Source organism: Camelus ferus, chromosome 13, assembly GCF_009834535.1.
Source record: "Camelus ferus isolate YT-003-E chromosome 13, BCGSAC_Cfer_1.0, whole genome shotgun sequence".
Classification (NCBI taxonomy): Eukaryota; Metazoa; Chordata; class Mammalia; order Artiodactyla; family Camelidae; genus Camelus; species Camelus ferus.
In genome coordinates this window covers 21,628,652-21,644,262 of record NC_045708.1, presented here as the reverse complement: position 1 = coordinate 21,644,262, position 15,611 = coordinate 21,628,652, and the positions used below count along the sequence as shown (strand labels likewise).

The 15,611-nt window shown below is 36.8% G+C and overlaps 1 protein-coding gene and 1 non-coding gene across 18 annotated transcripts in view; both read left to right on the top strand.

Annotated features, from left to right (window-relative positions):
- Positions 1-15,611, top strand: part of PUM1 (pumilio RNA binding family member 1) — a 117,287-nt gene that overhangs the window by 77,845 nt on the left and 23,831 nt on the right. For 13 of the 17 annotated variants that reach the window (XM_032495723.1, XM_032495734.1, XM_032495724.1 and 10 more), the window contains 4 exons: positions 1,881-2,019; positions 3,321-3,464; positions 4,398-4,694; positions 5,767-6,003. In XM_032495723.1, coding sequence (XP_032351614.1) covers positions 1,881-2,019; positions 3,321-3,464; positions 4,398-4,694; positions 5,767-6,003 — 817 coding nt within the window. The remainder of the gene's footprint in view (positions 1-1,880; positions 2,020-3,320; positions 3,465-4,397; positions 4,695-5,766; positions 6,004-15,611) is intronic. The other 4 variants (XM_032495728.1, XM_032495738.1, XM_032495733.1 and 1 more) reach the window with 2 other exon arrangements.
- Positions 2,135-2,211, top strand: LOC116668398. The gene has a single exon (XR_004325565.1). It is a non-coding gene; the product is annotated as a small nucleolar RNA SNORD103/SNORD85 (small nucleolar RNA).

The following is a 15,611-nucleotide window of genomic DNA, read 5'->3' as shown; positions in this document are numbered from 1 at the left end:
GAAGATAGGTAGTAAGTCCTAGGATAGTGTTTTACAAGTAGATATTCAGTCATTTTTGTTGATTTTATTAGATGTAAAATATTACTTGTGAAATTTCATGTATTTTGTAAAATTCAGGCTTGACATTTATTTATGAAATTAGAATGTGTGTATTTACTACTGACTTAAGGATTTTGACTTATCATCAAGGGTGACACAGATTTCTAGAGAGGAGAAAAAAAGAAAACACATTACTCTCCTCATTATAAAATAGGACTCAATAGTCTAGACTACCCCTTTCTAAAGGCATCTTGTCCATTTTCCTGTCCTTTGACCTTTCACACAACTCCTAACCAAACATAAGCCTAATTCATTATGCCCTACAAGAAGAATATTTTCACTGATGTTTTATTAGTTTTTGAACCATAAGTATTGGCCGTATCTTTGTACATACTGTTTACTTTTCCTAGAGTGAGAGCTCTTGGATTATTGGTTAGTCATCTTCTAAGTCTTGGCTCAAACTCTCACCTGGGCAGCCTCCCTTCTTTTATCTGTATAGAGGATGCACTGCTTCTCTTATAAAGTCTCTTAAATTCTTTAGGTCACAAGCAGAAATAAATTGCCTGGTATTTTGATAGTAATTAGTTATTGGTTATTGAGTATCTCCTGGGTACTAGATATTGTGCCTTGCAGACATTGATTCTAATACTTCCAACAAATCTGCAAGGTCAGCTGTTACTCTCACTACTTTTACAGCTAAAGAAACAAGTAACTCTGGGTAAATTGTCTGCATATCTCTTCTTGCCAGTACATACAGTGTTGTTCACCTTAAACACTCCTTTAATAAGTATTTGATTGTTAGTGGTGTTTCTCTGTTACATTTTTTACCGAATGGTACCAGAAATAATCAGTAGACAGGTTCTTGATTACAAGTGAAACTTTTGTAAGTAGCAGAGTGATAGTGAAAATGATCTGATAGGAACTTTGCCTTTGAAAACATTGCAAAATGCATAAACTTTGGTAATTTTAGCCTTGGTCTGTGGGTTTTGCATTTTTTACTTGCTAGAGTATACAGATCTTGTGGAATAGATTTTTCAGAGCATTCAGAATAAGAAAGATTACCAGCATCTTAATACCTACGTTTCATTAATAAAAAGTAGATCCTTTATCACAGTTGCAGAACTGATATTCTGTACTGAAATGTTTGTATTCTTGACTCATACTCATCTCCATTTGGATTGCTGTGTGTTTGTGAAATTTATGACAAAAGAAATAGAAACAGTTGGGTCAAATCTGTTGATCTCATTTGGGGCCATTTGGGCCCTGATGAATGGGAATAGTGCTATGGAGTAGAGAAAATACTTTCATATTTCACAAAGAAAATATGGCTGTGTGTGTGTTTTGACACAGATATTGTAACTTAATTATGTGGGTAAATTAATCCTCCTTATCCTTTCTAAACACCTCCCTACTCCATCGTACCCTTTTTTTTTTTACCCCCTTTATGTCAGAGCACTGACATTATTACAGAGTTACTGTCTGTCTCATTTCATTGACGTAAAAGCTCCAAGCGGCAGGAGCTTTGTCTTGTTCATTGCTTTATCCTCAGTGCCAGCCAGATGTTAGGCATTAAATATTTGATTATTGAATGAATCTTCACTTTATATGCTTTTGGCTGCTTATAAACATGTATGTTTGAACTAAGGATGGTAGAACGAAATTTCACTGTATGTAATGTTACTGTCTTTTTTTAAAAATCTTAACAGCCATGCCATATAAAACCATTATCGGAAAAATGGTTTACAACCATCAGTTTTTAAAGTTGATCCAACTTAAGCATGTGGGTGGGTCTTAACTATTTCCAATGAAAAGAAAGTAGTTGATATATTTCTATCTCCTAGGTTCTCCGTGGAGGAGCCAGCCAGCGTCCTTTGACCCCAAATCAGAACCAGCAGGGACAGCAAACAGATCCACTAGTGGCAGCTGCAGCAGTGAATTCTGCCCTTGCTTTTGGACAAGGACTGGCTGCAGGCATGCCAGGTGAGGCTGCATTGTTTTTCCTAATACATTGAGAAAGAAAAAGTCTGTTTTTATGGGGAGATTCAGAGGAAAATGGGTGGTACTTTCGGCTTGCTAGGCTTGGTATGGTTTGGGGACTGGCAAGGATGACATACACTTGCCCTCACTTAGACCATAGTTCGTTGATGAGAGCACTTGGTGTTCTGAGCCAGTCTTAATCTTACATGTTGGAGATATGTGAACTTCCACACATGTCTTGGCCTGTGCTGTTTTCCTTTGGTGATGATCTATTTTCTCCCTCAGTGTTAGGCATGGAAGGAGTGGCCAGGCTACTTTAGAATCACTCCAAGGCTAGTCTTTATGCTGATATCTTTGAACAGTATTATTAAGGAGACATTCCTTGTATTCCTTGATAGGATCATCTTTGCATTTCTTGAGTTTCTCCCAAACCGACAGTAGAGGTGCTTTGTAGCTGTCTACCTATGATTGATACATTTCCTGAAAATATTTTATTCTTAACTCACTATCACTTCGTCTCATTCTTTGCATGGATTTCATGTAGTTTGAAGTTCTTCCTTTGAAACAGGTCCTTATGAGACCTCAGTATGAGTTTATGGATTCTTACTGACTGTGGCCAAATCAACTGATCTTTTTATGAGTTCACTGAATAACTTGAACTTCCATCATGTGTTTTGTTAGTTACTAAGCATTTATATTTTATTAGTAAGTTACCTGCAATTTCTCTTAGGGTTCAATAGGATTTGGAGATTCTACCTCATATAGTATTGAAAGATCTTGTTAATTAAAGCCTGTCTAGGTTTTCCCTGCTAACTTGCAGGATGTGTGCTTAGACTATTACGTGGTATGAAAGTGCTATGATTGTTGGCATCATTTGTACCCACTGTTAACTTGTGTAGACAAAAAATTTTTTTTAAATTATCAGTGTATGATAATTATGCTGGTAATAAGCTTGGTTAGCACTTTGAAGAGCACACATATCCCTTATCCCACCAAATTCCCTAACACTTGGCAATTAATAAATAACACTACCCCTTATTGTGCCACATAGCATGCTGCATCTTTCATGTTCATCTTTTAATCTTCACAAGAACTTTGTGAGGCAGATATTATTATCCTCGTTTTACAGATGAGGAAATGGATACCCAGAGATTCAGGGTTGTACAGTTACCTTAAGTGGTGAAACCAGGATATAAATTTAGTCTTCCTGTCCCCAGAGCTGTGTTTATGACTATTTACAATATGCTAGTGCCCAGGAGACATTTGTATTTATATATATTTATATGTTGGCTTGATATTCTTAGGTTATCCAGTCTTGGCTCCTGCTGCTTACTATGACCAAACTGGTGCCCTTGTGGTGAATGCAGGAGCGAGAAATGGTCTTGGAGCTCCTGTCCGACTAGTAGCTCCCGCCCCAGTCATCATTAGTTCCTCAGCCGCACAAGCAGGTGAGCTTACATCTTAGTGGACTCACTCAGATCTAAAAGAGGTGACGGATATATGTTGAAATGCACTTTTTTTTTTGGACAGTTCTCAGTATAGCAGTTCTACCGTGTAAATTTTTCACAGAGAGAATCAGAAGCAGCAAGTGACCTTAACAGATTCTGATTCTGTTAACATCATGGACCAGCTGGCTAGCAGCAAGGCCCTGCTCTGCTGTGAACATAGGAAGTTGGATCACTCACACAAAAAATGGCACTGTTGACAGAAGTCCAAGGCTGGACTTCACAGAAATCCATATCGTTATTTTAAGATGATGTGTTTTTTTTGTGTGGGGGAGGCAAGATGGAGGAAGTGGGAGAGAGTAGTGGGAAGTGGCAGAGCAATGAATTTTGCTTGCAGAGGGCAGTAGGTTTTTATTCTAAGTTATATATGTATGTGTGTGTGTGTGTATATATATATATATATATGTATGTGTGTATATATATATATATATATATATATAAAAAATGGGAACAACAGTGGGGACATCTGAGAGAGAACAACATGCTCGAGTGTCCTAGGAATTTGAGGGACCTCAGTATATGGTTGACAGTGATTCTGGAAGAAATGTCCTTAATGTAGATACATGTAGAACTTGAGATTTTAGGGAGTAGTTGTATTTGAAATGGGTACTTTTGATATCCATATCTATTTTAAACTAGACTCTTTGAAACTGCCGATGTACTGAATTGGGCTCCAGTGGTATTTTGACTTCAAATTGAAAGTAAAAATAGAAAATAAAAGCTTCAGATGAAGGGATCAAAGACAGATTTGTATAGTTCTTTACAAGGTTTATGTCTGTGTTGAGAAGATATGGCAGCATTAAAAGGTTTTCAAAAAGCTAACAGTAGAAACGTGGCCAGTCTCTTTCATAGCCAAATGGTTTGCTTTCTTTATAGCTGTTGCAGCGGCTGCAGCTTCAGCAAATGGAGCAGCCGGTGGTCTTGCTGGAACAACAAATGGACCATTTCGCCCTTTAGGCACCCAGCAGCCTCAGCCTCAGCCCCAGCAGCAGCCCAGTAACAACCTGGCATCCAGCTCTTTCTATGGCAACAACTCTCTGAGCAGCAATTCACAGAGCAGCTCCCTCTTCTCCCAGGGCTCTGCCCAGCCTGCCAACACATCCTTGGGATTTGGAAGTAGCAGTTCTCTCGGCGCCACCCTGGGATCAGCCCTTGGAGGGTTTGGAACAGCAGGTAGAAATCAGACTGATGTGCTATTGAACCTGAATTTTAATTATTTTTCCAATCTTTATGGAACACTGACAATGCATGGAACCCTGGACAGATACCACAGGCAGATCTGGACCGAGCCCCATGGGAACCCACATGTCTTTGAGATGATGGACTGTTCAAATCAACTCATACATTTGGGGCCTGTTTCAGGTTTTACACTCATGTTGCTACTTAATTATACTCTCAAAATCAGTTTGTTTCAGGGATTAGAATATCAGAGGAAATTTGTGCAGACATTGGAAAGTATGTGGAGGGAACTATACAAATGTGGATGTTAGAAACTGAGAAAGGAGGACTTACCAAAGATCACAGCGTAGTGTTCTCCACAATCTGCAGGCCTTAAAGAGTCATGAGTTTTCTCCAGTCTTTTGAGAAGAATTAAGGTGGATATTATGGAAAAGTGGGAGGAAGGAAATTAGACTAAGATATTGTTTAATGTTTTGATGGGAGAAGAAAAGCAGGAAAGTAGTAAGGTAAACAGTGGGATAATTGCAGTGTTTTATAAAACAATGTGATCTCAAAACAAGGGTTTATTTGAGAGAAAGTATTTTAAATTGGAACTGGGGGCTAGTAGTAACTCTTGATTGAACCCATTGAGAAACTAGGCTTTCATACATAAGTCTTGTGCAGTGGGGCAATACCCCATTCACAGATCTTTTTTCTACTCCATTTTTCTATTAGAACCTGTGGGTTGATGAAAGGCATTCTTTTCTAGCCCATTTTCTTTCACCTTTTCCATAAATTATGTGGCCGTCAGAGGTTTTTAACCCACCCCTACCCCATAATATGTGACACAGAAGGAAGGAAAGTTTAGCATACGTGTGATGGTTTGAACAGGAGTTTCATGTTCCTGAGCCATGTCCTCTTTATTACTCTCCCTGCCCCTAGAACTGCCACATGAACAGTTAGGTTGTCTCTGCTGACAAATTTGCGGTGGTAAGGAGTCTGGATCAAAGTGTTAGGAACAGGACACTGGGCTTGTTCTTCGAAGAACAGGCCTGTTCTTATCTGCATTGTTTTAATTCCATTTTAGTTGCAAACTCCAACACTGGCAGTGGCTCCCGCCGTGACTCCCTGACTGGCAGCAGTGACCTTTATAAGAGGACATCGAGCAGCTTGACCCCCATTGGACACAGTTTTTATAACGGCCTTAGCTTTTCCTCCTCTCCTGGACCCGTGGGCATGCCTCTCCCTAGTCAGGGACCAGGACATTCACAGACACCACCTCCTTCCCTCTCTTCACATGGATCCTCTTCAAGCTTAAACCTGGGTAAGAACCATTACTCTAACACCACCTTGAACTCTAGAAATCTCTTGCCACTGATGACATTAGAAGTACTTTGCATAAGCAAAGGACGATCCCTTTATCCTAGACGTGTCCTGGGTGTTCTGTGCCTTCCTGAAGTGCCTCATGTTACTTAGGCTGTACCTAGGTACTAGATAGCACAGCAGCTTGGGATATATTAAAGTTTGGGCACATCCCTGTATATTCACTTCAGCTTTAGTGTGAACATCTTATTTGGCTACATGTGAGAGTCTTTCATTATAAACACAGTACAGGTGCATTTTAAGTAAAGCTGGAAAACACAGAGACGTAGAGAAAAAGAATGTATTCACCTGTTATCACCACTGGAATACCACAGTTAATATTTAGCCTTATTTTTCAGACTGCCTACCCCCATGTGTATGTTTGATATCTTTTCCACATAAAACATTTTATTTTAAAAATTTTATCACATTGTTTAAAAAATATTTGTATATGTACTCTTAAACTACATATTATGCTAATGAGTATAGATGTGTATTTCCCAATTATGTGCTTAGCTTGTTATATGTATGGGATTTTTAAAATGTTAACATTTAGATCCTGGAAAAACAAGGAGGGAAAAGAGGATCCTAAGCAGCAGGCTATAAGAATGAAAAGAAACTTGTATTAACACTTTGGGTGGCAAATTTTTAAATCTTTCAAAAGATGGAAGGTGGTACACATTCCTCCAGTTATTTATCAAGGTTGGATTTTGAAGTACTGAATAATTTCATAGATGGGGAAAGTTGAGGCACAGAAGTAGAGTGACACTTTTGAGAGCTAATGAGGTTGCTGTTAATAGTTACTCTGTGATGATAGGCCTACATCAGGACCATCCTGGGAAATTTCATGCATGGCTGCTGTGCCTAGAAGATTCTGGCTTTTAAACCTTTTATTTATTATTATTTTTTAAATCAAAGCTTTGTTTTTTAGAGCAGTTTTAGGTTCATAGCAAAATTGAAGGGAGAGTACAGAGATTTCCCCTATACCCTCTGACCCACACATGCATACCCCCCCCCCCCCAATCAGCATCTCCTACCAGAGTGGTGCCTTTGTTAGAATTGATGAAGCTGCAGTGACACACCATTATCATCTAAAGTCCATAGTTTACATGGACTTTTTTGTTTTTTAACCAGCAAGATTAAAAGTTGCTTTATGGAAGTGAGGACTGATTAAAACAAATAGTATACTTTCATTTGGAAAGAGAAAGCCTGGGAAATGACTTATAAAAATCAAAAAATGTTTGGAAGGGGATAGGGTAATATAGTTATTACTTTAGAATGAAGGGTGCTATCCCTGAGTTTGAGAGACAAGTTTTAAGGCAGAACTACACATCTATATGTGTATATAGACATTTGAGTATGTATGCATGTGGGTCCTAAATTTCACATGGTAAGAACTATAGTTGTAAAACTCATTGTCTCAGGTTATATATGGACGTTGCTTCAAAGTGTAGGGAAATTCCAAATTGTTAAGTCCATGTTGGATAGTTAAGGAATAGAGTCTATTATACAACAGTGTTTCCTTGTGACAGAATGCCTGACTTTAGACTGAAGGTTAATGCAAAATTACAAAAAGGAGATGAAAGTCCCAGTTTAGTGTGTAGATGGAAGAAACTAACACTTAACTGAATAGTTATTACCTTCTATTTTGGGTGGCTTTGGGTTCTGTACATATCACTCTGGAAGGTATGGTTTATGCCGATGATACAGAAGTGAGGGAACTGACTTAAATATCTTGCTTATTAGGTCTTGTCATATCTGACCAGATATAGAGTCACACCTTTATGACTCCAAAGCATGCAATATCAGTGTATATATAACACCTCTCACATAATGTGCCAAGGGTATCTTTTAAACCAGTGCATTATCACATCCAGAAATCTTACCATTCAATTCCTTGTTTTAAACATTTTAACTGTGTCAGCAAATACTGAATAGTAAACAAACTAAATCTGCAAAAAGTTTTTTTTTGATGAAGAGCCAGATAGTAGATAATTTAGGTTTGCAGGTCAGATGGTCTGTGTAAGTGAATATTCAACTCTGCTGTAGAAGTGTAAAAGCAACCCCAAGCAAAATGAAAATGAGCATGTAGCTATCTTCCAATGAAACTTCATTTACAAAAATAGGTGGCAGGCCAGATTTGTCCTGTGGGCTGTAGCTTGCCAACCCCTGAACTAAAGCTGTGGCTCTTGGTGTTTGAAAATGGAGCTGGAAACATTACTTGTATGCATGGTGCCTTTCCTCTTTCCAATATATCAGCAATTTAATAAAATACTTAGTAATTTATGTTTCCACTGTGAAGTAGGAACTAACTATTCGTGTGAACTATTTCTTATTTTAGTTTTATTTTTAACATTTAAAAATTTTACTTTGCTTAAGGGATTTAGATGTATGTATTTGCATTGGGCTTCCATTGTTGCATGTACCACACTAATCATACATGCCATTCCCTTGGAACTTTGTGTCTTGGTTGGTAGAGCTTTGCCTCAGCTCAGCCTGTTTCCTTGAGAAAAGGATTCTTTTATGCTTTAGTCTTAACCTAGAGAAAATAGAGGTGTGGTACTTGGTTCTAACAGTGTCTATACAAAAGCCTTAATGACATAGAAATGTAATCTATCTACCTCCCTTCCCTCCCCTCCCCTCCCCAATTGAAGAATAATTGACTTAACAATATCATATTAGTTTCAGGTGTACAACACAGTGATTCAGTATTTTTCTACATTACGAAATGATCACCACATAAGTCTAGTTATCGTCTGTCACCAAGAAAACATAACATTTCTTTACCAAATCTATATTGGGCCACTCCTATTATAGCTTCTACTGTTAATACTACACTGCTGCCACCAACCATCAGTTCTCATTATCACTAACAACCGAACTAAGCATTCATTCGTTGTGCTCAATCATTGTGTTAAATACTCAAATAGTGCTGTTCTACACAGGGAAACTAAAACTCAGCATGGGTTAATGCCTTTCATAATACCCCGTAGCTAGTAAGTGTTTGAATGCACACTCTAGCCTATATCTCTGTTATCTCAGTGTAGATCTTTTCTTCGTGATACCATTTTCACACTTCCTTCCACTGGACAGACGTGTTGGGATGCTCTAAAATTTTAAAGATCAGTGACCTGCATAGTTATTTTTCTCATTATTTATTCAGTAATCACTTGTTGAGTGCCTACCACAAACTCTTCAATGCTTTTTCCTTACCTGTTGTTTAAAGATCAGACTTCTATGTTTAAAAAACAACTTTATTGAGTTGTATCTTACATATCATAAAATTCCCATGTCAAGTATACAATTCAGTGGTTTTTAGTAACTCTCTATTGTATAACCATTATCATAAATCAGTTTGGGAATATTTTCAGTACCCTCTGTAAGAATCCTTGACCATTTACAGCTAATCCCCATTTACACTCTTAGCTCCAGTCAACCACTGATCTACTTTGTTCTTAAATTCTCATTTTCTGGACATTTCATATAAATGGAACCATACAGTATGTCACCTCTTTTGTTTGGCTTCTTTTCCTTCAAATGTTTTTGAGATTTCATTCATGATGTAGTATGTGCCAGTCATTTGTTCCATTTTATTGCTGAATTGTCTTCCATTATGGATATACCATATTTTGTCTAATCATTCACAGTTGAAGGATATTTGTTGGTTTTAGTTTTTGGCAGTTAGATATAATGCTGCTGTGAACATTTACATGCAAATCTTTCTGTGAATACATGTTTTCATTTCTCTAGAAGTTGAATTGCTGAATTGAAAGTTTCATATTTTGAGAAACCGTCAGACTGTTTTGCAATTGGAGGCATCATTTATATTCCCGCTGGCAATGTGTACGGATTCTAATTTCTCTGCATACTCACCAACATTGTTCTTACTTGTCTTACATAATACAGCTTTTTCAGTGGGCATGAAATGATTGTCATAGTGGTTTTAATTTCTGTTTCCCTAATGACTAATGATGTAGAACATCTTTTTATATGCTCATTACTATTCATATATCTTTGGTGAAATGTCTGCTCATTTTTTGCCCATATTTGGATGTGTGTTGTCTTCTTATTATTGAGTTGTAAGAGTTCCGTATGTATTCTGGATACAAGTCCTTCATCAAGTATGTGTTTTGCATATATGTATCTTCCGGTCTTTGGCATGTCTTTTTATTTTTAAACGTTTTTTTTTTTTTTTTTTTTTTTTAAGTGTGGTAGTTTTCAGTTTTGATGAGGTCCAGTTTATCATGCTTTCTGGTATAGAAATCTTTGCCCAACTTGAGGTCTTAAAGATTTTCACCTATGTTTTGTTCCAAAAATTTTATTATTTTAATTCTTAAAGTCTGTTGATCCATTTTGAATTAATTTTGTGTATTGCATGAGGTGATGGTTCATCTTTTTGCATGGTCTGTTTTCCCCAGCAAAGTCTAAAAATTTTTAGTGTATAGGTCTTACATGTCTTTTGTTAAAATAGTTCCTACATATTTTATTTTTCTTATGCTATGGTGAATGGAATTCCAGTTTTGTCTTTGGATTGTTTGTTGCTTGTTTATAGACATACAGTATACAATTCTGTATGTTGGTCTAATATTCTGCAAATCTGATGTACTTATTTCTTAGTTTTAATAGTTCTGGGTGGGTTCCTTAGGATTTTTTATATATAGGGTCATGTCACCTGCAAATAAAGACAGTTTTTGCAGTCTGGGTGCCTTTTATTTCTTTTTCTTGCCTGATTGCTCTGGCTAGAACCTCCAGTACTACGTTAAATAGAATAGATGAGAACACACATCCTTGCCTCACCCCTGATCTTGGGGATAAAGTTTTGTTCCTCTTTTACTTCTAAGTATGATCATTGTAGGTTTTTCGTAGATGCCTTTTATCAGGTTAAGTTCCCTTCTATTCCAAGTTTAAGAGTTTTGTCATGAATGGGTTTTGGATTTTGTTAAATGCTGTTTCTGCATTTATTGATGATCTTGTGGTTTTTATTCTTTATCCTGTGTCTGTGGTTTGTTACATGAATTCTTGGATGTTAATCCAGCTTTGCTTTCCAGGGATAAATCCCACTTGGTCATAATCAGATTTAGTTGGTTAATATTTTTGTTGAGGATTCTTGCATTTTCATGATATATTCATGAATGATATCTGTCATTTTCCTTTCTTGTGATGTCTTTGTTTTACTTGTTATCTTGATGATACTGACCTTACAACACAGATTGGGAAAAGTACCTTTTCCCTCTATTTTCTGGAGGAGTTTGTGGAATATTGGTATTATTTCTTTAAACATTTGATAAAATTCAGCAGTGAAGTCATCCTGGCCTGGGTGTTTACTTGTGGGAAGATGTTTAATTCTTCAATTTTTTTGTTTTATGGGCTCAGATTTTCCATTTCTTCCTGAGTAAGTTTTGAGAATTTGTGACTTTCTAGGAATCTGTCCATTTTATCTTAAGTTGTCAAATTTGTTGGCATAAGGTGGTAATTTTTTAAAACATGAAGTCTCCTGCTTGTTTTTTCTTAATTCTCTTCCCCATCTCTTCCATACTTAAATATATACACATGCAAGTGCATGTTTAGTTATATTTCTCAATTTCAAAGTATTCTAATAATTATTAATATTGTCTAATATTACTAACATGTGCATCTGTATTGGTCATTTGTGGGTTAGGTGAAGTCTATAAGCACTCACATATACCCACAGTATCCATCTGTAATAAATTCTACCTCCTATCACAAGAAAAAGAATAAGCTATGTGGATATGTGTCCCAAAAGTCTGATTCTTACCTTAATGATTTTGTGTCCTGCCTATCCATAGATCTCTCCATCCTACAGCCACCCCCTCCCCATTTCCTGAAATGCTTACTTCTTCATTCTTACAGTTTTCTTCCTAGATCTCAGATTGTGCCATTTTAAACTCTAAGCATCAAGAAGTAGCAGGTATACTTATACACTTACTGTGCACATGATTGACAACCTCCAGCCTTTTCATGTGCCCTGAAAGAGAAGTATTGAGCTTGTTGAATCCTACAGTGTTGCAGTACAGTAAAAAAGAACTCAGAAGTTCATAATCTGTCAATGGCAAAGGAGTGCAAACATTTAGTTTTATCATCATGGTAGAATTCCTATCTTCTTAAATTTGATTCTTCTTGTCCTTTAAATTCAAGGTTGTATGTACCTTTAGTCCTTTAAGGAAAGCAAAGATCAAACACAAAATGGTTTTCTCTGTCCCTGGCTGAACTGCAGTAGATGTTTCTAATTTATTGTTCAACAATCTGCACCAGTTTCAGGTTGTGTAGTAGTCATGTGTGTGCCTTTAGGCACTTCTCCATTCTAAATGGAAATGCAGTATTTTGTGATTGTTCACCTAATTCTCTGAAGTGACTTGTCATCTGTAAAACTAACCATGTAAAAATTAAGTAACTTTGGATTCAGTATTATGCACTAGAGACAATTACTTTCAGGTTATTTTAATTTAGGGCTACCTGGCTGTGGAGTGGATTGGGGAAAACATGTTTTTTAAATGTTCTAGTGAGCAGCATTACCTCTGCCTATATTAAATACAGAGCCAGATGTTGGGGGCCTTGGGAATTTTTCTTTAAAAGGCAAAGAAGGCAGGCATTGATTAGATCCATGAGTACAGAAGGCAAAACTAGATAAAGGAAAGCATTCCACATAGCAAGGAGACAGAATACTAGAGGGCTAGAGATACTAGAAAATCTTTTGTGTAAAATAACTGAAACATATCTTAATTTATCATGGTATATTTTTGCCACCCATTTACTTTTAATGTTATGTGTCTTTATTGTTTTAAAAAACTTAAAAATTAAAAAATTTTTTTTTGTTTGGGGGAGCTAATTAGGTTTATCTATTTATTTATTAGTTTTGGTGGAGGTACTGGTAATTGAACCCAGGACCTTGTGCATGCTAGGCATGCACTCTACCACTGCACTGTATCCTCCCCCCCATTATTTTTAAAGTGAGTTTCTTGTAGACAACATATAATTGGGTTACTTTTTTTTCCCACTCTGATCATCTCTTTAATTGTTGCAGTTAGACCATTGACATTCAAAATGATTATTGATAAAGCTGGATGGATATTTGTCATATTTATTGTTTTCTATGTTTTCTTTGTTCCTGTTTTTGTCTTTCACTCTTTTTCTGCCGTGTGTGTGTGTGTGTGTGTGTGTGTGTGTGTGTGTGTGTGTGTGTGTGTTTCGTTGTTGTTTAATTGTTTTTTAAACAGAGGTACTGGGGATTGAACCCAGGACCTTATGCATGATAAGCATGTGTTCTGCCACTGAGCTATTTCCCTCCCCCTGCCCTTTGTGATTTTCATTGAACATTTTGTATGATTCCATTTTCTTTCCTTTCATAACATATCAGTTATACTACTGCTTTTTTTTTTTTTTTAAAGTTTTTTAGTGGTTGCCTTAGGGTCATACATGTTTATAGTTAATCCAGGTCTACTTCTGAGTGAAACTATACCACTTCACATGTAGTGTGAGTACTTTATAACAACAGAATAATCCTTTTCTTCCCATGCCTTGTGTCATTGCTTTTATTCATTTCTGCTATGTGTAAGCATATGCATAGATACGATATAAACATTAGCATACATAATTGAATACATTGTGGGCATTATTTGAGCAGACTTACCTGTCAGATCCATTAAGAATAAAAGAAATAAAAGTTTTTCTTTTACCTTCACTTCTTACTTTTTTGCTACTCTTTTCTTTGTGTAAGTCTGTTTCTGGCTTGTATTATTTATACTTCTCTTTAAAGAACTTCTTTTGACATTTCTTGCAGGGCACATCGACTGGCAACAAATTCTATTAATTTTTGTTTTCCTGAGGTAGTCTTTATTTCTCCTTCACTTGTGAAGGATAATTTTGCAGGATACAGATTTCTAGGTTGGTGGGGTTTTTTTCTCTCAAAACTCTAAATATTACACTCTTCTCTCTCCTTGCTTTTCATGCTTTTTTGGAAATTGGATGTATTTGTTTGCTTCTCTGTAGGTAACGTGTTTTTTCCCTTCTGATTTCTTTCACTTTTTTTCTTTGTTTTTTGATTTTCTTAATTTGAAAATGCTAGAGCTGTTGGGTTTTTTTTTTTTTTTAGCTTTATCTTGCTTAATGTTCCCTGCCCTTCCTGGATCTGTGGTTTGGTGTCTGATATTAATTTTAGGAATTAGTCATGATTGCTCTGTTCCTTTCTCTCCTTCTCCTGATATTCCCACGGTGTCTATGTTAACACCTTTTGTAGTTGTCCCACAGTCTTTGGATATTCTGTTCTGAATTTTTGGGTCTTGGTTCTCTTTCTTTTTTGGCTTTCCTGGATTCTATCGATAGATCCTTTAGGTTAGAGATTCTTTCCTCATCTGTGTCCAGTCTACTAATGAGCCCATCAGAGACATTCTTCATTTTGTTTGCAGTGTTTTTTATCACTAGCATTTCTTTTTGGTTCGTTCTTAGATTTCTGTCCCTCTGTTTACATTACCCATCTGTTCTTGTATGCTGTCTGCTTTATTTATTAGCACTCGTAGCATATTAATCATAATTGTTATAAGTTTCCAGTCCGACAATTTTAACATACGTGTTTCTGGTTGTTTGCGCTTTCTCTTCAGATTTTTTTTTTTTGGCCTGTTGGTATGCCTTGCAGTTTATTTTTAATAGCCATGCCTGATATACTGAGTGAAAGGAACTGCTGTAAATAGGTTTTTAGTAATGCAGTGGTAAGGTGTGGGGGAAGGGAAATGTGCTGTAAAAATATAATTAGGCCTCAGTCTTTTAGTGAGCCTATGCTTCTGGACTGTCAACTTCACAAGTGTTTCTTAGGTTTTTTTTCCTCCTCCCTTTGGTGGGACAGGATGGTTTGAGTAGGCTACAGTTGTGTATTTCCCTTCTCTCAGTAAGTTAGTTTCTGATAATAACCCAGCAGGTTAGGCGCTGGTTAACTAGTTTCCCCAGAGGGCAGGCTTTGGTAAGAATAGAGTGTTCTGGCATATTTCACAGTTCTTTTTCTCTTTGCCCTTCTAGAAGCCTAAGGAAATTTTTCTTATATTTATTGTGGGACCTGGTTGAGTTCCTGTACATCTCACAGTGTTGTGGGGATTGCCCTATGACTGTATTCCCTGAAGTTTTTGACTGTCAGAGTCGTCCACACTGAGCCTGTTAACAATTTGTCAATTACAGTCCTGGTTTTCCTAGTCTGGTACTGGTTCTGGTGGTGATTTCTGATTGAGTCCCTGCTCTGGTGAGTTGTGATGACTTGTATTTGCACATCTGTCTCTCCAGTATGGGGGCAGTGGTTTGCTTTTATGGATCTGAGAAGAATTACTGATTTTTCAGTCTGCTCAGCTTTTTTACTTGTTGTTTAGGATGGAGTGGCAACTTACATGTAGAATGGGAAACCCTCACGTACTATTTAAACAGAGAACATTTATGCCTTTAATTTCTGTGGAAATGTTGTCATAGGACACAGCTCTGTGAAATCCACCACTGTCAAAATATTGTAGAAAACTTTGTGAAATCACTAGGAGGGTCTCTGAGGCCCTGTATGAAATGTTCCTTTTAAAATGT